Source organism: Antennarius striatus, chromosome 18 (assembly GCF_040054535.1).
Source record: "Antennarius striatus isolate MH-2024 chromosome 18, ASM4005453v1, whole genome shotgun sequence".
In the NCBI taxonomy this organism is placed as follows: Eukaryota; Metazoa; Chordata; class Actinopteri; order Lophiiformes; family Antennariidae; genus Antennarius; species Antennarius striatus.
In genome coordinates, this window is record NC_090793.1 from 20,750,716 (window position 1) to 20,775,000 (window position 24,285).

The following is a 24,285-nucleotide window of genomic DNA, read 5'->3' on the forward strand; positions in this document are numbered from 1 at the left end:
ATTAAACCAAAACCACAAAACAAATGGTAAGCTCACCCCAACAAGATTCATGAAAGCGTGCCAAGTATCGTTCACACGCTACACGTCAGAAAATGCTCCAACCCAAAACCTACTGCAGTGACAACAGCTCTGAGCGATGTCCTCCTCTGCTGACGCCCCATCAGTTTCATCAGTTCAGGGAAGATGATTCAGAACGTGTTCATCAAACTGACCAGAGATCAGCTTCCTGTGACATCATCACATCCTGGACAGAGGCCAATCAGACGCTGGCGTGCTGAGGGTGAAGCTGGTCAGCTGACGTCGCCCCACATCCACTGATTGCTGTATTGATGGTCTGCTGTATTCGGGTCAGACCTGACAGATATCGACTGATCCAAAACCAGCTGGGGGGTTCAGACCAGTCAGTTTGGATCTATACAGCTTCTCCACACAGGAGTGTTCAGACGCTGCTCTGACGCTTTGGATGTGAAGTTCAGAAGCTTTCAGAAGCTCTGCCTTGTCTGATGGAATAAACGTCTTTGGTGAGTCAGTCATTTGAACAAATCCGATCGTTCTAAAAGTTTGATTTGTGGTGGTTAAACTTCTGACACCTCAGCTCAGGCGTCGTAGCGTCTTCTGTTCAGAGAAGTCTTGTCCGTGTGAACAATGTGTGTTACTGATGTTATCTAGCAGCATTCATGTCTAATGTCAGTGCATGAGTCACAACATCAGGGTTGAATCCACCTGAAGAAAGGACCAGTATGTAGTCTACTTTATTTATACTGCAGCAGTAAAGGGTTAAAGGATAACGTCATGAATAAACCCTACACAGCAGAGTGACTGCTGACTGGGTAGGGATTTACCTCCCCGTGTTGGTGGACCGCTGCAGTACCTCCTCCCAGCATCAGGGGGCAGTGACATCTCATCAGAGGCTGTGTGAGGAACACCTCTCCTCCGTCAGTGTCCTGGGTGATGGAGGGAACCTGGAGCTCATCAGTGTGAGCTGCATGGAGGCTCTGGGGAGACACACATCAGGGAGACACACGAGTGTGTTCTCAGTCAGCAACACACACACCTACACACACACCTACACACACATCTACACACACACCTACACACACACCTACACACACACCTACACACACACCTACACACACACCTACACACACATCTACACACACATCTACACACACATCTACACACACACCTACACACACATCTACACATACACCTACACACACATCTACACACACACATCTACACACACATACACACACACATCTACACACACATCTACACACACACCTACACACACCTACACACACACCTACACACACACCTACACACACATCTACACACACATCTACACACACACCTACACACACCTACACACACACCTACACACACATCTACACACACACCTACACACACCTACACACACCTACACACACCTACACACACACCTACACACACACCTACACACACATCTACACACACACCTACACACACACCTACACACACACCTACACACACACCTACACACACACCTACACACACATCTACACACACATCTACACACACATCTACACACACACCTACACACACATCTACACATACACCTACACACACATCTACACACACACCTACACACACATACACACACACATCTACACACACATCTACACACACATCTACACACACACCTACACACACCTACACACACACCTACACACACACCTACACACACATCTACACACACATCTACACACACACCTACACACACCTACACACACATCTACACACACACCTACACACACCTACACACACCTACACACACCTACACACACACCTACACACACACCTACACACACATCTACACACACATCTACACACACACCTACACACACCTACACACACACCTACACACACATCTACACACACACCTACACACACCTACACACACCTACACACATCTACACACACATCTACACACACATCTACACACACACCTACACACACATCTACACATACACCTACACACACATCTACACACACACCTACACACACATACACACACACATCTACACACACATCTACACATACACCTACACACACATCTACACACACACCTACACACACATACACACACACATCTACACACACACCTACACACACCTACACACACACCTACACACACACCTACACACACATCTACACACACATCTACACACACACCTACACACACCTACACACACACCTACACACACATCTACACACACACCTACACACACCTACACACACACCAGAGGAAAAAGGTCCTGACAGGGAAGCCTGTAAAACCTGACCCGATGGGCTCCTCTGTTTGGTCCATGACCCCCCTCCTGACCTACACCCACTGTAAACCTGCAGCAGGTGTGTGTGTGTGTGTGTGTGTGTGTGTGTGTGTGTGTGTGTGTGTGTGTGTGTGTGTGTGTGTGTGTGTGTGTGTGTGTGTGTGTGTGTCTCTCTCTCTCTGCAGGCTGGTCTTCAGTGATGTCAGCAGACAGGGAGGAAGACTACAGGTTCCTCCACAGCATGTTGATGGAGAAGAAGCTTCATCTGCTCTTCAAGGTGACCCAGCAAACATGATGCACTGACTCGCTGCTTTGACTCGCTGCTTTGACTCGATGCTTTGACTAGGTGACTATGTGCTTTGACTCAGTGACTCTGTGCTTTGACTCAGTGACTCGCTGCTTTGACTCGCTGCTTTGACTCGATGCTTTGACTAGGTGACTATGTGCTTTGACTCAGTGACTCTATGCTTTGACTCGGTGACTCAGGTTTACTGAAGGCGTGCTCCTGATCCTGCTGTTCTGGCCCTCCTGTCCTCGTCTTCAGTAGCTCCACACTTTCCTCCTGATCGTCTGTTGGAGTCACAGCAGGAGTCTCTCCAGCTCATTGCGAGTCTTTTCCTGCAGGTCCACGAGTGCCTGAAGTGCTTTGAGCAGCGAAGCCTCGTCGCCGTCCAGCAGGACGCCGCCCACCTGGCCTCAAACGTAAGCCCCGCCCTCCAGACATCAAACGAGGACAGTGTTTGACAGCAGAGGGAACATCGTCCGTCTCATGGTTCCACTCTGATCAGGTTCCACCTCCACTTCCTGTTGTTCCTGTCTGGTCTGATCTGGTTCCACCTTCACTTCCTGTTGTCTCTGTCTGGTCTGATCTGGTTCCTCCTTCACTTCCTGTTGTTCCTGTCTGGTCTGATCTGGTTCCACCTTCACTTCCTGTTGTCTCTGTCTGGTCTGATCTGGTTCCACCTTCACTTCCTGTTGTCTCTGTCTGGTCTGATCTGGTTCCACCTTCACTTCCTGTTGTTCCTGTCTCGTCTGATCTGGTTCCTCCTTCACTTCCTGTTGTTCCTGTCTGGTCTGATCTGGTTCCTCCTTCACTTCCTGTTGTTCCTGTCTGGTCTGATCTGGTTCCTCCTTCACTTCCTCATGCTGTTCCCTGATTGGACGCTGTCATTCCTTCCAAACGCTCTTCCCTGTCCTCGCTGCTGCACACCCGCCATGCCCGACTTCCTGCCATGTTTCCATTTGTCTGCCCCCCCCATCCTTCCCATTTGCTCCGACATCCCTCTCCGTCTGGCTTAGATCATCAGGACCGACTGAAGGGCCAAAGCGAGGGTCTGGTTCCCCTCAGGGAGCTTCTGTTTGCCCACAGTGGAAACCAGTGACCTTCATGGTGTCTCTGGAGGTCGCTGCACATCTGGAAGCAGTAGAGGCATTACAGGCATTACAGTTGTTCTAGTCGTACGCCTGACAAGACAAGCCGCTGCTCACCGCCTGTCCCGGGTCAGTCTGTTGGTCGGTCTGTCGTAGCCTCGAGTGTTCAGAAGCTTCTGTCTGTGACGGCGGTTAGAGGAGGTAAAACCCAAATAGATCACATGATTGGAGGTGAACGGGTCCAAACGAACACGGGCTGACGCCACTCGTCTGGTGTCACTTTAATGAACCTCCTGTGTCTCTGCTGGACCCGGAGTGTCACCAAAGACAGTGATAGAAGACAAACAAACGTCTCACGCTACATAAGAATCCTTCATCGGTTGTTTTTGGTTCAAAAAGTCACTCAGCAGATTGAGTTAGGATTTTTATGGAACCAGATTTCACCTCAGACGGTTTAAACCAGTTCTTCTCTTTCTGTCCTCCCCCAGCTGGTGGAGGAGCTGAAGACCCACAGCTGCCAGGAAGAAGTTCAGGAACTGGTCGTCCTCCTGCTCAGAGCCCACGTCCAGGTGAAGCTCCTGTCCCACAGTTTCCAGGTTTAGTTCAGTTCAGGTTTAGTTCAGGTTTTATTTCAGGTTCAGTTCAGGTTTAGTTTGGGTTTAGCTCGGCTTTTAGCTCAGGTTAAGTTCAGGTTTAATTCAGGTTTAGCTCAGGTTTAGTTCAGGTTTAGTTCAGGTTTAATTCAGGTTTAGTTCAGGTTTAGTTCAGGTTTAGTTCAGGTTTAGCTCAGGTTTAGTTCAGGTTTAGTTCAGGTTTAATTCAGGTTTAGCTCAGGTTTAGTTCGGGTTTAGTTCAGGTTTAATTCAGGTTTAGCTCAGGTTTAGTTCAGGTTTAGTTCAGGTTTAATTCAGGTTTAGCTCAGGTTTAGTTCAGGTTTAGTTCAGGTTTAGTTCAGGTTTAGCTCAGGTTTAGTTCAGGACTCCTAACAGACGCTGTCAGCTCATCGTCTCTGATTTTCCACCAAACTTCCCATGATTCTCTGTTTGTGCTGCTGATTGAGTTTCGCTGCTCGCCCAAAGCAAACATTCAGGGCTACAGCCAGAGGTTTAACGGTCGCCTCGGGGGCGTCAGCATCAGGGTCTCAGGATTACTCTGACTGACATTATGTTGATTACACGTTCTTAATATTCTGTAATGACCTACAGAGGACGGTATTTAAAAACTGTGTTTTTAATAATCCTTCAGCTCTAAGTCAGGACAGGAAACACTCAGATTCCATCACTGCTAACATAAAGAACCAATGGACATCCAGGAATACTTCACATCCTGCTTCCTGACGGCCAATCAGACTGCAGGACAACAAAGTAACCCTCAGTGTGTCCAATCGGATTCCAAAGCCCCCCCCCTTCAGGACACATTTACCATAGCTTAGCGGAGAAAAAATAAAACATTAGACAACAAACCTGTATTCATTTCAGTTCTGCTGACATCTGCACAAAAAGATTAACGCTGCTTTCATTCAGCGTATCCCTTAAATAGAATGTTAGCATTGGCTTAACGACTAGCATATAGCATTAGCATAAAGATTAGCACAAAGATTAGGCAAAGACAAGACGCTAGCTTTGGAGCTAGCTTTAACAACATTAACTAACGTACAGGACAGCTGTTCTCATCTGATCCTGGTGTGGGTTCTATTGTGTTCTATGTGTTCTATGTGTTCCATTGTGTTCTATTATGTTCTATTGTGTTCTATGTGTTCTATTGTGCTCTATGTGTTCCATTGTGTTCTATGTGTTCTATTATGTTCTATGTGTTCCACTGTGTTCTATGTGTTCCACTGTGCTCTATGTGTTCCATTGTGTTCTATTGTGTTCTATGTGTTCTATTGTGTTCTATGTGTTGCATTGTGCTCTATTTTGCTCTATTGTGTTCTATTGTGCTATATTGTGTTCTATTGTGTTCTATTGTGTTCTATTGTGCTTGATTGTGTTCTATTGTGTTCTATTGTGTTCTATTGTGCTCGATTGTGTTCTATGTGTTCTATTGTGTTTTATGTGTTCTATTGTGTTCTATTGCGTTTTATGTGTTCTATTGTGTTCTGTGTGTTCTATTGTGTTCTATTGTGTTCTATTGTGTTCTATTGTGTTCTATGTGTTCTATTGTGTTCTATTGTGTTCTGTGTGTTCTATTGTGTTCTATTGTGTTTTATGTGTTCTATTGTGTTCTATTGTGTTTTATGTGTTCTATGTGTTCTATTGTGTTCTATGTGTTCTATTGTGTTCTATGTGTTGTATTGTGCTCTATTTTGCTCTATTGTGTTCTATTGTGCTATATTGTGTTCTATTGTGTTCTATGTCTTCTATTGTGTTCTATTGTGTTCTATTGTGCTCGATTGTGTTCTATGTGTTCTATTGTGTTCTATGTGTTCTATTGTGTTCTATTGTGTTCTATTGTGCTCAATTGTGTTCTATGTGTTCTATTGTGTTCTATTGTGTTTTATGTGTTCTATTGTGTTCTGTGTGTTCTATTGTGTTCTGTGTGTTCTATTGTGTTCTATTGTGTTCTATTGTGTTCTATTGCGTTTTATGTGTTCTATTGTGTTCTATGTGTTCTATTGTGTTCTATGTGTTCTATTGTGTTCTGTGTGTTCTATTGTGTTCTATTGTGTTCTATTGTGTTCTATGTGTTCTATTGTGTTCTATTGTGTGTTCTATTGTGTTCTATTGTGTTCTATGAGTTCTATTGTGTTCTATTGTGATCTGTTGTGTTCTATTGTGTTCTATTGTGTTCTGTGTGTTCTATTGTGTTCTATTGTGTTCTATGAGTTCTATTGTGTTCTATGAGTTCTATTGTGTTCTATTGCGTTTTATGTGTTCTATTGTGTTCTATGTGTTCTATTGTGTTCTGTGTGTTCTATTGTGTTCTATTGTGTTCTATTGTGTTCTATGTGTTCTATTGTGTTCTGTGTGTTCTATTGTGTTCTATTGTGTTTTATGTGTTCTATTGTGTTCTATTGTGTTTTATGTGTTCTATTGTGTTCTATGTGTTCTATTGTGTTCTATGTGTTGTATTGTGCTCTATTTTGCTCTATTGTGTTCTATTGTGCTATATTGTGTTCTATTGTGTTCTATGTGTTCTATTGTGTTCTATTGTGTTCTATTGTGCTCGATTGTGTTCTATGTGTTCTATGTGTTCTATTGTGTTCTATTGTGTTTTATGTGTTCTATGTGTTCTATGTGTTCTATTGTGTTCTATTGTGCTCGATTGTGTTCCATGTGTTCTATTGTGTTCTATTGTGTTTTATATGTTCTATTGTGTTCTATGTGTTCTATTGTGTTCTGTGTGTTCTATTGTGTTCTGTGTGTTCTATTGTGTTCTATTGTGTTCTATTGTGTTCTATTGTGTTCTATTGTGTTCTGTGTGTTCTATTGTGTTCTATTGCGTTTTATGTGTTCTATTGTGTTCTATGTGTTCTATTGTGTTCTATGTGTTCTATTGTGTTCTGTGTGTTCTATTGTGTTCTATTGTGTTCTATGTGTTCTATTGTGTTCTATTGTGTTCTGTGTGTTCTATTGTGTTCTATTGTGTTCTATGAGTTCCATTGTGTTCTATTGTGATCTATTGTGTTCTATGTGTTCTATTGTGTTCTATTGTGTTCTGTGTGTTCTATTGTGTTCTATTGTGTTCTATGAGTTCTATTGTGTTCTATTGTGATCTATTGTGTTCTATTGTGTTCTGTGTGTTCTATTGTGTTCTGTGTGTTCTATTGTGTTCTATTGTGTTCTATGAGTTCTATGAGTTCTATTGTGTTCTATTGTGTTCCAGCGGTTCCCTCCAGCTGGACACACGTTTAAACAGTGAATGGGGGATCCGTTTACACCTCCGACACCAGAACGCAGACCCCAGCCAATCAGGCGATGGCGCGGTTAGCAGCGATGAGCTAATGGTTCAGTCGTGCTTTGTGAGAGCGAGTCGTTCACACCTGTGTTTGGTCTCATGTTCGCATTGTCGCACAAATTAACGAATTATTCACATTGATTCACATCCTTCTGCCTGACAGGAGCTGACAGCCGTCACCGCTAGGCCCTCAAGCTAATCCCATTAGCGTTAGCGCTCCTAGCAACCAGATAACCCACACGCAGGTTTTCCTGCTGCAGATGTACTCGTGACAGACGAGGGGTAACGTGACAGACACGGGGTAACGTGACAGACGCGGGGTAACGTGACAGACGCGGGGTAACGTGACAGACGAGGGGTAACGTGACAGACGAGGGGTAACGTGACAGACGCGGGGTAACGTGACAGACGAGGGGTAACGTGACAGACGAGGGGTAACGTGACAGACGCGGGGTAACGTGACAGACGAGGGGTAACGTGACAGACGCGGGGTAACGTGACAGACGAGGGGTAACGTGACAGACACGGGGTAACGTGACAGACGCGGGGTAACGTGACAGACGTGGGGTAATGTGACAGACGCGGGGTAACGTGACAGACGTGGGGTAACGTGACAGACGCGGGGTAACGTGACAGACGCGGGGTAACGTGACAGACGCGGGGTAACGTGACAGACGAGGGGTAACGTGACAGACGAGGGGTAACGTGACAGACGCGGGGTAACGTGACAGACGAGGGGTAACGTGACAGACGCGGGGTAACGTGACAGACGAGGGGTAACGTGACAGACACGGGGTAACGTGACAGACGCGGGGTAACGTGACAGACGTGGGGTAATGTGACAGACGCGGGGTAACGTGACAGACGCGGGGTAACGTGACAGACGCGGGGTAACGTGACAGACGCGGGGTAACGTGACAGACGAGGGGTAACGTGACAGACGCGGGGTAACGTGACAGACGCGGGGTAACGTGACAGACGCGGGGTAACGTGACAGACGCGGGGTAACGTGACAGACGCGGGGTAACGTGACGGATGGAGTGTTCTGTCCTCACCTTCACCGTGTCTGTGTTCCAGAGCCTCCTGCGTGTCCACGACGCCGTGGCCCAAGGGGACTTCCTGCCCACGCTGCCGCCGCCGCCCGTTGGTGGGATGGAGGAGGACGAGGAATCCATCAAGATCATCAGTCTGGTCAAAACCCAAGAGCCTCTGGTACGAAAATCAGTTTCAGATTCCAGGGTTCAGTCACTTCCTGATGGGGTCAATAGGTGAACATTTACCCTGGTTTCCCTGAGATGAGGAGAAAAACGAAGAGGAAACTGGAATAAAAGGAGAAAATCCTTCCTTTCAACATGTAATTCTGATCAATAAATCTACTCTGTGAATTCTGCTGTTAATCTATTTCCTTCTCCTTCACAACCAGCCTGTTCTGACCTCCTGCTGTGAGATTAGAGTGTTGAACACAACCACATTATGGGCTTTCAAACACATCCCATAGTGACGTTTCTATAGCGACACTGGATCGTGGCGGTGACAGATGACATGGGGATATCTTCCTGCACAGATCTGGTGTCTTCCTCAGAATTTACAGTCACTTCTTCCATCTGTGTCGCCATGACGCACCTCAGCTTCAACAGTGTGTGTGTGTGTGTGTGTGTGTGTGTGTGTGTGTGTGTGTGTGTGTGTGTGTGTGTGTGTGTGTGTGTTGATGTTTATTTACTGGTGTGTGTGTGACGAGCTGCAGCAGCGTGTAAACGATGGCGTCTCCTGTTCCTGGTGTCTCTAATCAGAGCTGGTCTGATGGTGATCTTCACTCCACCTGTTCCAACTCGTCTCTTTATCTCCTGAAGTTTCCTGGACGGAGTCGACTGGACTGACAGACAATCTCAGAACAAAGAGCTGGTTCCTCTGTTCTGTTAATGATGAAGGAGAGATTTGTTCAGTCTGCATGAGGATCAGGACCTCTTTAGCTGTCTGGGGTGCGTTCCAAACCTCTCTCCACGTGAGTAGGTCCAGTGCTGAACACTGTTCCTGATCCAGACGTCCAGCAGACGACCAGCGCCGCCCTGATGGAGGAGATAAAGGGAATAAAGACAACTGAGCAGTGGGTTTGTGGAGGATCGTTCACCAACAGTAAACAGCACACGTTATTGACCCCAACACGGGACTGGAGGGTCTGACCTCCTCCTGACATCTGGCCTCTGATTGTTGGTGTTTTCCAGACAACAGGGTTCCACCCTGATCCTGCTCTTTCCATTCGCTCCCCATCAGGAACATCTGGAGAACATGATGCTGATTGGCTAACATTTTCCAGCTCTGTGTTACATGAAGGCTGCCGCCTGACGGCCGCGTCCCAACATGCGGACCCTGCTGCCCGTTAGAGATGCTGCTCTGATAATCAGAGCCACATGTGATGTTCAGTCGTCTCTGATGGTGACGCTCTCGTCCTCCAGGGGGCGACCATCAGGACCGAGGCGTCGACGGGGGCTATCGTGGTGGCGAGGATCCTGAGAGGGGGGGCGGCTGACAGGAGTGGTGAGCTGAGCACACGTGTGTTTCCTGTCAGGTATGGGGGCGTGGCACCCACCCCCTCCCCTCCTGTCTGAAGGTCTGATCCACGAGGGAGACCAGCTGACCGAGGTGAACGGGGTCTCGCTGGAGCACAGGAAGGCAACGGACGTCCCATCGCTTCTGGTGAGTCCCACTCGTCAGTCACATGGTTCACCCCAGGCTCCTCATTGGCTGCTCCTGTGTCTCTGGGAAGGTGTGTGTCTGAAAATAAAATAAGACCCCAACACTTCCTGTTCCTGCAGGCCCGTCGTCAGGGGAACGTCAGCTTCACCATCATCCCGGCATCAACACAGGAAGTCACGCCACCAAATCAGACGGTAGAGTGAAGCAGACATTAGCATACATTAGCATGCATTAGCATGCATTAGCATACAGGGGTCATCCCACCGGGTTCCCTTCAGCTCCATGCTGGACTGTCACTCACCTGATTGTTCTACATGTTGTTGTGATCTAAACGCCTGATTGGTCGTTTCGCACACGTCACACGTGTCGAGCCGAGCCGAGCCAACGTGAACAGTGAATCCACACACGCCGTGGAAACGTCCTGGTCCCACAGACGTCTCGGTTTAGGAGCGTTCGGGCCTCCAGCCCCACATCCAGGCTGGAAACTGTGTGAGCAGGAACATTTGTGAAGGATTAGGACCAATTATCTGTGATCATGTCGCTTCTCCAGAGGGACACCAGAGGACGTGAGACGCAGACGAGGGTTAGAGCAGAGTTCCCAAAGCTGCAGGAGGAAAACATTTTCCTTCTTCCTTTTGTTTGAGACAAATCATGAAGGGCTTTTCTTTCTTTCTGCTCATTGGAGCTCTGTTTGGAGCTCTGTCTGGAGCTGTCTGGAGCTGTTTGGAGCTCTGTCTGGAGCTCTGTCTGGAGCTCTGTCTGGAGCTGTCTGGAGCTCTGTCTGGAGCTGTCTGGAGCTGTTTGGAGCTCTGTCTGGAGCTCTGTCTGGAGCTGTCTGGAGCTCTGTCTGGAGCTCTGTTTGGAGCTCTGTCTGGAGCTCTGTCTGGAGCTCTGTTTGGAGCTCTGTCTGGAGCTCTGTTTGGAGCTCTGTCTGGAGCTCTGTCTGGAGCTGTCTGGAGCTCTGTCTGGAGCTCTGTTTGGAGCTCTGTCTGGAGCTGTTTGGAGCTCTGTCTGGAGCTCTGTCTGGAGCTGTCTGGAGCTCTGTCTGGAGCTCTGTTTGGAGCTCTGTCTGGAGCTCTGTCTGGAGCTCTGTCTGGAGCTCTGTCTGGAGCTCTGTTTGGAGCTCTGTCTGGAGCTCTGTCTGGAGCTGTCTGGAGCTCTGTTTGACTTTTCTTTCCAGCTCATCGTTCAAGCTCTCTTCGACTACGACCCCAGCCAGGATCCTGCGGTTCCCTGTAAGGACGCCGCTCTGGCCTTCAGGAGGGGCGACATCCTGCAGGTGGTCAGCATGGAGGACGCCACCTGGTGGCAGGCGCGTCACCTCAGGGACGGCCACCGGCGGGCGGGGCTCATCCCGTCACAGGAGCTGCATGAGAGGTGAAATAAAAGCACTCAGATAGACTCTTCTGTATTCAAGTGTTGTTTCAGCCTCGTTTCATTGGCTTCCCTTCAGGAGGGCGGGGCTACAGCAACCGAAGGCCCTGTTCACACCTGGACCCGTCAAACCAGCAGGTGATGAGCCATAAAATCACACCTGAAACAAATAAAAGGCCCAATAAACACATTAGAGTGGATTTAGAGGGGAGCAGGTCATCTCTGGAGGTCACGGCAGGGGTCATGGTCACGGTGGGGGTTACGGTGGGGGTCATGTCCACCCTCCCATTGTACTCACCCCTGTTGTTTTCTCCACATGCTGCACAGATGAGGATGAAGGTGAGCCTGTTTCAAGTCATACATGATGTGATGGCGTGACACACGTGACCGGTTCACGGTCCAGAATAATCACATGACCCTGTCACAGCCGTTACCGAACACAAATGAAAGGTTCCTGTTTTAAGTCACTAACGGCGCTGTGAGGTCCGTCCATCAGGACGTCAAGTATAAATAAAACCATCATTAGTGTGGTCACAGTGGATGGTAGTGCTGCAGGGTGAACCTCACCAGCAGCTCACATGTCATCCGTGTGATTTGGGTTCATGTTCTCACTTTTTCCGCTGGTGTGTTTCCAGTGGAGCGTGTTGACGGTGGACCGCAGTCAATCCTCTCCAGTTCCACTGATACCCGACTGAACGCTTCATCTGCATCAGATGAACGTCTGAAGCTTCATCTGCATCAGATGAACGTCTGAAGCTTCATCTGCATCAGATGAACGTCTGAAGCTTCATCTGCATCAGATGAACGTCTGAAGCTTCATCTGCATCAGATGAACGTCTGAAGCTTCATCTGCATCAGATGAACGTCTGAAGCTTCATCTGCATCAGATGAACGTCTGAAGCTTCATCTGCATCAGATGAACGTCTGAAGCTTCATCTGCATCAGATGAACGTCTGAAGCTTCATCTGCATCAGATGAACGTCTGAAGCTTCATCTGCATCAGATGAACGTCTGAAGCTTCATCTGCATCAGATGAACGTCTGAAGCTTCATCTGCATCAGATGAACGTCTGAAGCTTCATCTGCATCAGATGAACGTCTGAAGCTTCATCTGCATCAGATGAACGTCTGAAGCTTCATCTGCATCAGATGAACGTCTGAAGCTTCATCTGCATCAGATGAACGTCTGAAGCTTCATCTGCATCAGATGAACGTCTGAAGGTTCAGGATTCAGTCATCAAGGAGAGCTAGCAGACTGAAACCAACTCATCCATCATACATCCATTCATCCATCCATCCCTCACAGTGTTGGACTTGTCCTTTCTGGGCCACCGTAGAAACTGTGACAGCAAAAGAAATAGAGTAATATTCTAGTTTTAATCCCATAAAATATATTAAAGTACAGAAGCATTTATTATGTTTAGTTTGATGCATTAATATGTGCATTAATTCAAGTTCCAAGAGGCAAAAAAGGATTTCATGCAGGGCTCAAAATGAACTTTTTTTCTTGGTAGCTCTGGTGCTCCCAAATGTAGAAGGAGAGCAGCCGCAGCTGCGCTCTCATTGGTTCCTGGCAGGACCGCGTTCTCGCAAAAAAAGGCGCACCAGATTTGTTTCCCTAGTCGCACCGGTGCTCCCAAATATATTTAATAGTCGCACTGATAAAAAATATGGGCGCATATGCGACCTAAATGGGCACAATCTCAAGCCCTGATTTAATTTCATTTAAAATATACTGCTGGAGCTTTTTTAAGGTTTAATCTATGTCAACACATCGTCGTTTATATGTCCTATATTATGTTGAAGTTAAAAACATCCTAGGATGAATTTAGTCAAATAAAAGCTGAACACTTTCTGTGTGGTGGGGATCAGTAGACGGGGTTTAGTCTCCTCATTGGTCCCGTTTGATTCTCATGGACTGGATGAGATATTCTTGATATAATGTGTACAGGGAGTTCAGACGGGGGGGGGGGTCCTAAAACTGACTTATAAGACCCTAAACCTGACATAAGATCCTAAACCTGACTTATGAAATCCTAAAACTGACTTCAGAGTGACTTCAGAGTGACTTCAGAGTGACTTTAGAGTGACTTCAGAGTGACTTTAGAGTGACTTCAGAGTGACTTTAGAGTGACTTCAGAGTGACTTTAGAGTGACTTCAGAGTGACTTTAGAGTGACTTCATAGAGTGACTTCAGAGTGACTTCAGAGTGACTTTAGAGTGACTTCAGAGTGACTTCATAGAGTGACTTCAGAGTGACTTTAGAGTGACTTTAGAGTGACTTCAGAGGGACTTCAGAGTGACTTTAGAGTGACTTTAGAGTGACTTCAGAGTGACTTCAGAGTGACTTTAGAGTGACTTCAGAGTGACTTTAGAGTGACTTTAGAGTGACTTCAGAGTGACTTTAGAGTGCTTTAGAGTGACTTTAGAGTGACTTCAGAGTGACTTCGGAGTGACTTCGGAGTGACTTCAGAGTGACCTCAGGGTGACCTCAGGGTGACTTCACAGGGACTACAGCTGCTCTAGTTCTGATGAGTCTCTGGGTCGACGCCCACATTTCTGGGTGAAGTCATGGCTTTTGATACGTGTAAACAAACGTTGGGCTCTCTGCTCCCGGCGCCATGGAGGAAACGGACGGACGTGCTCACAAAGTGAAACGACAGCAGACGTGGAGGAGAGCACCGACCCAGCAGCAGTACGACAGGCGTACGTTTCATTCATCTAAAGACGTGAAACACAGAACGTTTCAGTGACAGAAGAACGTTCTGAAGCTGCTTGTCAGAGGAAACGTTGATGGTGGTTCATGTTCCTGCTGTGGAACACGAGAACAACCGTCTCCATCAGCACTGAGTCAACTCCATCAGGACCCACGTCAGAATATAATGTGTTCTCTCAGGTTACCAGCGCCTGAGAGAACGCTGTGAAGCTGAAGCACGTGGCGCTGAAACCCAGCATGAAGACGTGGGGCCACGGAGGGCGTGGCCTCCTGTGAACAGAGATGTTGCCGTGGCGATCAGGAGCTGACCCTCCAAAGGGTCGCTGCCCTCCGATCAGAGACGCTGCGTCCTCTGGGGCGCTAAAGAGGAGCTCCGTTTCGTCCTGACTTTGAATTGTTGTCGTGTTTGAAATGTTTTCCACGTGTAAACAGGTCGGTGGTGACAACGCTTTTCCACCGAGCGTCTCATTAGACCAACGGCCCGTCTCCGGTCTGGTTCTGGTTCAGCTGCTGCTGGCACTGGCTGGAGGAACGGAGGAACAGAGGGATCAGTTCCAGCGCTGCGGCTGAGAGGAGCCTCCTGCCAGGGCCCAGACATCAGCGTGTAATGGTTCTGACAGCCGCCGTAGTGTTCAGTAACGCTGTTAGGCAGCGGGACGCCCCCCAAAAACAGGGGACAGCGGCCAATCAGACGTCAGCAAACCACTGCACAACACCACTGCACGCATGTTAGCCGACCAGCGGCGAGGCGTCACCCAGAGCGTGTCTGACTGTCACTGATAAACGTGGTTGAATGTTTTATTGTTGATTCAGGTTCAGAATAAGTTTTGTCCCTGGGGGGTTTAAAGGAAACTCATTTAAACAATAAAGGAAAACATGTCAGAAAGTTTGCTGCTGGATTCCATTCCTTTAAACGGCTACATTCCATTTGTTCGTGGCACAGCTCCACTTTTTGGACGCAGTGTGGACGTGTTCGTCACCTCGTGTTTGGGAGGCACAGGGGCCCCTGAGGGGGGGCCGGGGATGGCCTTCAGGGGACGAGGCCGCTGCAGGTCATACATAAAAGTTTAGCGTTCCAACACGGCAAGGCTCGCATCCGGCAGAGGCGCAGCATTCCTGCTGTTCACTTGTGTCTCAAACAGGAGACACAGGCGCAGACGCCACGTGGTGCTGCTGGTGCCGGTGTCTCAAACAGGAGACACAGGCGCAGACTTTGCTGATCCCGTGTCTCAAACAGGAGACACAGGCGCAGACGCCACGTGGTGCTGCTGGTGCCGGTGTCTCAAACAGGAGACACAGGCGCAGACTTTGCTGATCCCGTGTCTCAAACAGGAGACACAGGCGCAGACGCCACGTGGTGCTGCTGGTGCCGGTGTCTCAAACAGGAGACACAGGCGCAGACTTTGCTGATCCCGTGTCTCAAACAGGAGACACAGGCGCAGACGCCACGTTGCGCTGCTGGCGCCGGTGTCTCAAACAGGAGACACAGGCGCAGACGCCACGTGGTGCTGCTGGTGCCGGTGTCTCAAACAGGAGACACAGGCGCAGACTTTGCTGATCCCGTGTCTCAAACAGGAGACACAGGCGCAGACGCCACGTTGCGCTGCTGGCGCCGGTGTCTCAAACAGGAGACACAGGCGCAGACGCCACGTTGCGCTGCTGGCGCCGGTGTCTCAAACAGGAGACACAGGCGCAGACGCCACGTGGCGCTGCTGGCACCGGTGTCTCAAACAGGAGACACAGGCGCAGACGCCACGTGGCGCTGCTGGCACCGGTGTCTCAAACAGGAGACACAGGCGCAGACGCTACGTGGCGCTGCTGGCGCCGGTGCACTCCAGGCTCCTGCAGGTGCAGCTCAGCCGGAGCGTGGCTCTTTAATTTCATCACACGCCTGAGACTCTGCAGACGCCTGTGACATCATCACCAGGCCGTTTAAGTGATCCAATTAAAACCCTCCGCTCCGTGTTCCCTGCAGCTCCTGCTGCAGACGCCACAGAATGATCTCAGTGGCTTCTGGGTAATTTGGGTCAGTCGTGTAAACGTGTGTGAAGTCATCAGTGTGACGGACGTTAAACAGTAGCTTCATCTCTGTGAGGGAGGGGGCGGTTCTACTGGGCTGAGAGTCACCAGTTTGCCCCTGTTGCCCTGGTAACGGGTTTGATGGTCCTGTCAGGAACAACGTTTGGGTTCGATCAGGAAGCAGGAAGTCATCCCAACATGACCACTTCCTGTTCAGCCATTATTTATGGGCCACTGGTCCCAGAGTCTCTATAACTCTCTGTAACGTCAGTAGACGCTTCGCGTCGCCAGACCCACAGTTTATTTAAAGCAGTTTTGACTGTGGGGGGTCAGTGTGGGGGGGCACCAGGTGTTTGGGTCATGAACAAAACGTTTAGAAATTAACAAAAATATAAAATAAAATTCATCAAATCATAAAAGGAATCTTTGATATCATCATAGATGTAACTACCTTGATGCGTTGCTGCCATGGAAACGAGGTTGACGCCAGCCAATAGGGTGACAGACAAACCAAAACAAACAGCTGAAAGACACTAAAACGGAAAATTATCTGGGTTTGTTGAAATAAGAAGCATCAAATGGTAAAATATTTTACGTTTGAATGATACAATCAATACACACACACACACACACACACACACACACACACACACACACACACACACACACACAAACACACACACACGTGTCAAACTATCCAAACAGCAGATCTACGTGTTCTGGGGGTTTTAGGGGTCCCCTGGCTATGGATGGAGGTGTGATCACACCTAACATCAACAGTGGGGCAGTGAAGGCATCACGGGGGGACTGGAGGAAATGGTGTGTGTGTGTGTGTGTGTGTGTGTGTGTGTGTGTGTGTGTGTGTGTGTGTGTGTGTGTGTGTGTGTGTGTGTGTGTGTGTGTGTGTGTGTGTGTGTGTGTGTGTTAACTCGTAGCATCGGCCGACCCGCTGAGGAATGTGTGTGAGGAATTTACTGCACCTAACGGGGACCCATGTGTTTTCCAGCTTGAACCAGCTGGACCCCCCTCCACCCCCCACCCCTCTGAAATCCATCCCAACCAGCAGGATGGTGACACAGTTTGGTGGTTGATCTGGTTAATAAGCGTGTAATTACAGCATTAAACTCCCAGAATGTAACATCGCTGACATGGCTTCTGGTTGGACTCCTCTGAGCGCTGCTGATGTTCTATAGGCTCACATTCTGGGGCGCTGCTCGGAGCTGCTCCTCCTCCCATTGGCCGACGGGCCGGCCAATGGGAGGAGGAGCAGCAGGTTATTTGAACTCTCCTCACACAGCCCAGCTGGAGCAGACGATCCCGAGTCCTCACACACCACGTCTGATGGAGTCGCCGTGAGCAGACGGGACACCTGGAGCTCGTGATGCACCTGTGGGAGCGTTTAACTGACCAATAGGATCGCAGCGATGGAGTCTGAGTCGCTGCTGCGTCTGGACGGCGACAGGAGAGCAGAGGACAGAAGCCGATTGGACGCTGTGGACTTACCTCAGAGAGAGGAGAAGACGGAGCTGCTGCCACGCCGGGACGCCGAGGACAGGAGGTACGGGTGAGTCCTCACGTCTGGGGTCAAAGGTCACACCTCACATCTGAGGTCAATGGTCACACAGGTGAGTCCCTCACGTCTGGGGTCACGGATCACACGGGTGAGTCCCTCCCATCTGGGGTCAAAGGTCACACGGTTGAGTCCCTCACAGCTGGGTCAAAGGTCATGCCTCATGTCTGGGGTCAAAGGTCACACGGGTGAGTCTCTCAGACCTGGGGTCAAACGTTGTACCTCACGTCTGAGGTCAAAGGTCATATCTGATGTCTGAGGTCAAAGGTCACAAGGGGGGCTGTGTGGGGTCTTTGTGAACCTATCAGGCGCCTTCTCCCTCCTGTAGGTCCCGTGTGGGCGGGGTCAAGGTTCGCCACAGGAGGCAGGTGCTGCAGGACATGGCCCGCCCCCTGAAGCACTGGCTGTACCGACACAGGGACAACCCCTACCCCACCAAGACCCAGAAGGTGCTGCTGGCGCTGGGCTCACACATGACACTGGTGCAGGTGAGGCACAGGCGCAGAGATGAGGACGAGGTCATGTGACTGCCGTCATCACCAGGTGTGTGTGCAGGTGTCCAACTGGTTCGCCAACGCGCGGCGGCGGCTGAAGAACACGGTGAGGCAGCCTGACCTGAGCTGGGCACTGAGGATCCAGCTGTACAACCAGTGCATTGTGGGAAACGCCGAGAGGCTGAGCGTGTGCAGCGACGACGCCTCGGACGGTACGCCCTGCTTCCTGCTGGTGGTTTGTGGGTAACGGCGGTGTGTGACAAGTGTGTGTGCTCCGCTGCAGACGGGGGCCGCCCACAGACGCCTGTCGCTCAGGACGGCTTCAGAAGCTCCGCCCACAGAAACCGCCTCCAGAGCCAGAGCGGCGTCATCGCCACAGCTGACTCCGCCCACAGCGACGACAGTGCGTCGCCTCCGTCCAAATACAAGAGCAGCCTGCTGCACCGCTACCTGAACGACACGCTGAGGCACGTGATGGTGGAGGGCGTGGCCTCGGCCCACGGGGGGCGGCGCCACTTTCAGCCCTTCGGCTCCAGCGAGGACGACCAGGAAGTCGTTTCTCTACCGCCTGAAACCGAGGCCAACGGCGTGTTCCGGACGGGTGAGACACACACACACATCCTGACGTTAGCATGTTGGTCCTGACATTAGCGTGTTGGTCCTGACATTAGCATGTTGGTCCTGACATTAGCATGTTGGTCCTGACATTAGCATGTTGGTCCTGACATTAGCATGTTGGTCCTGACATTAGCGTGTTGGTCCTGACATTAGCATGTTGGTCCTGACATTAACATGTTGGTCCTGACATAAGCGTGTTCGTCCAGACGTTAGCGTGTTGGTCGCATGACGGACTAGCTGCTGGTTTTCCTCTGCAGACATGTGAATGTGGTTCCGTCATTCCGGCCCTCATGACCCTCCCCGTGTTCTTGAACACGTCTGTGGAGCCATAAATCGTGCTGCATGACACTTTAATGGACACGCAGTGCTAGAACACGCATGTTCACAACCCCCAATTGGGTTTTCTCCCCCATCACGTCTCAAATAAAACCACCAACACTGAGAGGTTCACGCCTCCAGACCCGCTTTGAGGAGTTGAGGTGTTGGAACCATCAGGATCAGAACCACGTCATGATGATGGACCACCAGACCACCGCTGGTCTGTGGGGCAGTTATTACAGGAATGATGGAAACATCTTGACCTGGACTCACCTAGTCCAACCCAAACCCTAACCCTTAAACCTAACCCTTGACCCCTAACCTGTTGTAACACCGGCGCCGTTCACTGGGATGTCCCCTGTTCACATCTGATGGAGTAATGACAGCAGCTCTGGTGAAACGAACAAACCTCACAGCCGCTGGAGAAACGTCAGCGTTCCTCAGCTGATGACACCTTCTCTTCTCTCCTGCAGGTCAGATGGACGACCCCCCAGCTGAACGCCACAGGTGAGTGTTCAGACCAGTTGTTTGTGGTGTTTAGAGTCCATCATGGAGCTGGACCCACCTGGCTGACCGGCTCCCATTTGGATCTCTACACGTCCTTCAGACAGCGGGATGATGATGATGAAGGTGATGATGATGATGGTGATGATGTTTGTTTTTGACGCAGGGAGCAGCAGCAGAGTCGAGGGGGGCGGAGTCAGGGCTGGAAGGAGATCCACGCCGCCGTAGCCCTGACCCACCTGGCCCAGGGGCAGGGTGACGCCCCGCAGGGTTGGCCCCAGGGCCCTTCTCGCTCACGGGGCCCGCCATGGCCCTGAGGTGGAGCTGCGCCACAGGGCCCACCTTGGCCCCGAGGCGGAGCTGCGCTACAGGGCCCACTCTCACCAGCCGCATCATCCAGAGGTCGTCTCACATCTCTGAGGTCCAGACTGTGAACGTGGCCCCAGAGGACCGTTTGTAGGCGTCTCAGGGGCCCCAGCTCGTCGGACCCCATCAGAGGGGCCGATGCTGCGGCGTCCAGAGCGGCGAGTACCACCTGCTCCTGGGTAACGCTGATGAACGCTGACATCTCCACTCCTTCTTTTAATAGATAGATAGATAGATAGATAGATAGATAATTGTAAAGTGTTTGAGTTACATTAACTTCCAGGACAACAGACTCGTCCAGTGGTGACGCCTGACACCTGTGTGAATAAAACCAGCGTGAAACGTGTGTGCGCGCTTCAGTTCACTGCTTCACTGTCTGTCCACAGGAAGGGACATCGTCCTTCAGTCGGAGCGTCTAGAATCACTCTGGTTGCTCGTTGGTGATGTCTGAGTGAAACCTGAGGAAACCTGACCAGAGGAGCTGGTTGGTCCTGACACCAAACATAAGCTTGTAATCACGCTGGTGAACAGAATGTGATGCAGTGGGTTTTTCCAGCCGTCCCGCTCTGGCCTCCTCTTCTTGACATCTTTCTTAGAATATTTTCATTCTGGCGTGTAGATCAGATCGTCATCAACAAAGAATTATGGAAAGAGCACCGCACTCCGTTTCCACTGTGGATCTGCTTCTGATTAGGTGGCTCGTCGGCATGGAAACTGAATGGAAGCTCTCAAAGTGTAATTAGACAATAATTAGTCTAGAGGTGGTCGTTTATTCTGTGTGGATTGATACAGACGCTACCGTCAGAGGGGATTAAGGCAGATTATCATGCTAACATACCGCTGAACATTATTCAGATATCAAAAACAATCAGATCGACAGGTAAACATGAGAAAACCAGAGAAAAGAAATGAAGAGAGACTACATAAACAAACCCTCCTGATCAGGTGAGAAACACAGTGAATAACTGAATATAGAGACGACTTAGGAACAAAGAAAAAACAAAGTTATGGTCAAGCTGGAAGAGAAAAAATAAACTCAATACTGTCAACCTGAAAGTCAGAGATCCTGGGTGAAACAGGAAGTCATAAGAGAGCGGCTAGAGACCCTTTGATCTGGACAGGAAGTGGATGAACAGCAGAGGTGAACTGATGACAGTAACGCGACGCGTCTCAGGGGTATCACAGTGTTCTGAGTGGCAGCGGCTAAACGGAGGCTAAACGGAGGCTAAACAGAGGCTAAACAGAGGCTAAACAGAGGCTAAACAGAGGCTAAACAGAGGCTAAACAGAGGCTAAACAGAGGCTAAACAGAGGCTAAACAGAGGCTAACACACACTCAACAAACCGCTGCCGTCACCCCTGGAAATAAAGGCTCCACGTCTGCAGGTGTCGCTGAACGTCTGCGATCAGAACTGATCAGAACTCATTGTGTGGAATCAGATTTCATAAGCTGTTAGTCGTCTGCTGTGACCCTGACACGGGGTCACGTGCTAACGCTACGCTATGAGCCTGCTGCAGGTGTGTGTGTGAGCTGCAGCTTCAGTTTAAACCCGCACACACCTGCAGACGTCTCCTCCTCTCTAAAAAAGGTGTGACAGGTGAGGCTGTAGGAAGTGTGCAAAGAGCTTCCAATGGACAGAACTACTTCAGCCTACGGTAATGTAAAGATACCATCCAGTCCTACCACTGCTCTCCTCCTCCTCCTCCTCCTCCTCCTCCTCCTCTCCTCCTCTCCTCCTCTCTATCTCCTGTGTGTTTCTGGTCCGGAGTCATTCAATCCCGCCATTCCTTTGGTTTGGGTCCAGTTCAGGGGATGGAGCAGTAGCCTCCACATCGGCCCCCGCCCTGCTGCTGCTCCCCCAGATGGAGCCTCTGGCCCTGGCTCTCGCTCTCCCACAGCCCCGGGGTCTGGAGGATCTTCTCCACCAGCTCCTCAAACGCACACTGGACGCCATCTTTGGTCTTGGCGCTGGCCTCTGGACCGGAGGAGAAACAAGGGAGCGTTCAGAAACCAGGAAATGTGAAGCAGGACACGGCTTCATGTGAGCAGCAACGGCACGCACACGTCTGACCAGTGGATCCCATCCACAACGTCTCCATTCCGACCCTTCATTTAGACATTTTAAAATGGAAACTCCACAAAAACGTTAACCTAATTACCCAGAAAGGGGCAGATTAGGCTGGAGAACGAGGAACACGTGTGGAGAACATCTGATAAGGGAGCCTGCTAGATTCTGATCAGAACGCACCGACAAACACCCGACTGTAAAAACAACATCAGTCCAGCAGCGCAGGAGCGTCCAAACCCTCCATTACAGCGGCGCCGGTCACAGCCCCACATTTCATGGCTGCTCTGCTTCAAACGTCTGACGGACACCCACCAATGAAAAGCATCGAGTGTTTCCGAGCAAACTTCAGCCCCTCGTTTCTGTCCACTTCACGGTCGTCCTGGAAACACAAGGAGAGGAAAAGGGTCAGGAGCGTCAGCATCCCGCTGTACGGGGTGAAGGACCGGCGGCCCCCACCTGGATGGACACCACCCACCTTATCGATCTTGTTCCCCACCAGCATCTTCACGATGTCGTTGCGCGTCGTGTAGGTCTCCAGTTCGTTCAGCCAGTTCTCCAGCTTGGTGAACGTCTCACGCTTCGTCACGTCGTAAACTGTCGAACCATCAGACAGAAACAAACGAGTTCAACGGATCATCAACACGACTCGTCGCTACGACACGTCAGACTGTCTCTGAGCCCGTTTCATACCGAGGATCACGCCCTGAGCCCCCCGGTAGTAGCTGGGCGTCAGGGTGCGAAACCGCTCCTGTCCAGCCGTGTCCTGCAGGAACAAACACAGCCTGTGATGACGTCAGGACCTACTGCACTGCATCTGGTTGATGTCCCGGGCTGTACCATGTCGCCACCTTGTGGACAGATCCTGTAGTTCCTCCTGTTTTTATGTGGAACATAAACAAAACAGAGGCTTCGTGACGTCACTCACCCAGATGGCGAGCTTAGCGCTGTTCCCGTCGATAGCCAGAGTCTTCACTTTGAAGTCCACACCTGAGCAGAGAACAGAGGGCTTCATCACCTGTGTGTGTGTGTGTGTGTGTGTGTGTGTGTGTGTGTGTGTGTGTGTGTGTGTGTGTGTCTGGGTGGTGAAAACACACGTTTGTTCTGTCAACTTCCTGTCAGCAATAAAGTTTACATTTTGAACCATCGTGTGTGTGTGTGTGTGTGTGTGTGTGTGTGTGTGTGTGTGTGTGTGTGTGTGTGTGTGTGTGTGTGTGTGTGACCTATGGTTGCTGTCTGGTCCGGGTCAAAGGTGTCGTCAGTGAACCTCAGGAGGAGACTGGAGAACAGAACACAGACATTAGCCTAGCATATGCTAACAGATCTAGCTGCCCCTGCCTGTTAGCATCACGCCACAGCTGTTAGCATCACAACAGAGCTGTGAAGATAGGCTAGCCACCCTAACGACACCATGAGTCAGCAAATAAATCTAGGACAGGTTCCACAGCGGCTCGTGACGTCGTCGTTAGACGTCATGTCGGTGGCGACGTGTTTCCGGAAGGATTTCATGTGGTTTGGTAGAACACTAGTTGCCAGCAGCTAGCAGCAGCTGCTAGCAGCGTAGCTAGCTGCTAGCTCTTACGTAACAAGCAGAACGTCAACACGGCTAGCAGCTAGCCCGGAGCTCCGGTTCCGGTACCGGACACACACCTGGACTTCCCGACGCCGCTCTCGCCGATGATGAGCAGCTTGAGGGTCGTCAGAACGTCTTCATCCATGATGCACCGCTTCCGGACGGAAGTCCCCCCGAAGCTGCTGGAAAACACTAGGCGGGTTAGAGACGCTCCCGGCTAGCGGCTCCGGTGACAGGCTGCTGTGTACGTCACTTCCGTCTGACGTCACGTGGGTCGCCAAATTATATATACTGTACCTGTACTGTATTACATTATATTCCATTATATTCCATTATAATATAATATATTCCATTCCATCATATTACATTACATTACATTATATTACACCGTATTA

The 24,285-nt window shown here is 50.0% G+C and overlaps 3 protein-coding genes across 4 annotated transcripts; 2 read left to right on the top strand and 1 right to left on the bottom strand.

Annotated features, from left to right (window-relative positions):
• Nucleotides 1-2,213: 2,213 nt before the first annotated feature.
• Nucleotides 2,214-15,205, top strand: LOC137611744 (MAGUK p55 subfamily member 7-like). Its single transcript, XM_068339822.1, has 11 exons — nt 2,214-2,589; nt 2,937-3,014; nt 4,172-4,252; nt 8,658-8,792; nt 10,034-10,115; nt 10,189-10,274; nt 10,394-10,468; nt 11,455-11,651; nt 11,728-11,786; nt 11,976-11,987; nt 14,156-15,205. Exons 1-11 carry the CDS (start codon nt 2,512-2,514, stop codon nt 14,212-14,214), a joined length of 942 nt encoding a protein of 313 aa, XP_068195923.1. The 5' UTR covers nt 2,214-2,511; the 3' UTR covers nt 14,215-15,205.
• Nucleotides 15,206-17,688: 2,483 nt separating this feature from the next.
• LOC137612628 (homeobox protein Mohawk-like) lies at nt 17,689-21,341 on the top strand. Of its 2 annotated transcripts, none has more exons than XM_068341248.1 (6): nt 17,689-17,946; nt 18,281-18,440; nt 18,508-18,658; nt 18,730-19,047; nt 19,856-19,889; nt 20,053-21,341. In XM_068341248.1, the coding sequence occupies exons 1-6, from the start codon at nt 17,807-17,809 to the stop codon at nt 20,201-20,203; spliced, it is 954 nt and encodes a 317-aa protein (XP_068197349.1). In that variant the 5' UTR covers nt 17,689-17,806; the 3' UTR covers nt 20,204-21,341. The 2 variants fall into 2 exon arrangements, with proteins under 2 accessions (XP_068197349.1, XP_068197350.1); XM_068341249.1 differs by having other exon boundaries at nt 17,689-17,940.
• On the bottom strand, nt 21,003-24,153 carry LOC137612630 (ras-related protein Rab-18-like). The gene is made up of 7 exons (XM_068341250.1): nt 23,968-24,153; nt 23,541-23,596; nt 23,246-23,307; nt 23,011-23,083; nt 22,796-22,914; nt 22,633-22,699; nt 21,003-22,227 (listed from the first exon to the last, which is right to left on the bottom strand). The coding sequence occupies exons 1-7, from the start codon at nt 24,033-24,035 to the stop codon at nt 22,058-22,060; spliced, it is 615 nt and encodes a 204-aa protein (XP_068197351.1). The 5' UTR covers nt 24,036-24,153; the 3' UTR covers nt 21,003-22,057.
• Nucleotides 24,154-24,285: the final 132 nt, after the last annotated feature.

What these genes read in the sequence shown, in the direction of transcription:
- LOC137612630 (XM_068341250.1), bottom strand. Translation starts at nt 24,035, where the DNA reads ATGGATGAAGACGTTCTGACGACCCTCAAGCTGCTCATCATCGGCGAG. An exon ending in AGCGGCGTCGGGAAGTCCAG is followed by an intron (nt 23,597 to 23,967) that starts GTGTGTGTCCGG and finishes TCTGTTCTCCAG; the next exon opens with TCTCCTCCTGAGGTTCACTG. An exon ending in ACACTCGATGCTTTTCATTG is followed by an intron (nt 22,228 to 22,632) that starts GTGGGTGTCCGT and finishes CCTCCGGTCCAG; the next exon opens with AGGCCAGCGCCAAGACCAAA.
- LOC137612628 (XM_068341248.1), top strand. Translation starts at nt 17,807, where the DNA reads ATGGAGTCTGAGTCGCTGCTGCGTCTGGACGGCGACAGGAGAGCAGAG. An exon ending in GCCGAGGACAGGAGGTACGG is followed by an intron (nt 17,947 to 18,280) that starts GTGAGTCCTCAC and finishes TCCCTCCTGTAG; the next exon opens with GTCCCGTGTGGGCGGGGTCA. An exon ending in CCCCCAGCTGAACGCCACAG is followed by an intron (nt 19,890 to 20,052) that starts GTGAGTGTTCAG and finishes TTTTTGACGCAG; the next exon opens with GGAGCAGCAGCAGAGTCGAG.
- LOC137611744 (XM_068339822.1), top strand. Translation starts at nt 2,512, where the DNA reads ATGTCAGCAGACAGGGAGGAAGACTACAGGTTCCTCCACAGCATGTTG. An exon ending in AGCTTCATCTGCTCTTCAAG is followed by an intron (nt 2,590 to 2,936) that starts GTGACCCAGCAA and finishes CTTTTCCTGCAG; the next exon opens with GTCCACGAGTGCCTGAAGTG. An exon ending in TCACGCCACCAAATCAGACG is followed by an intron (nt 10,469 to 11,454) that starts GTAGAGTGAAGC and finishes TTTTCTTTCCAG; the next exon opens with CTCATCGTTCAAGCTCTCTT.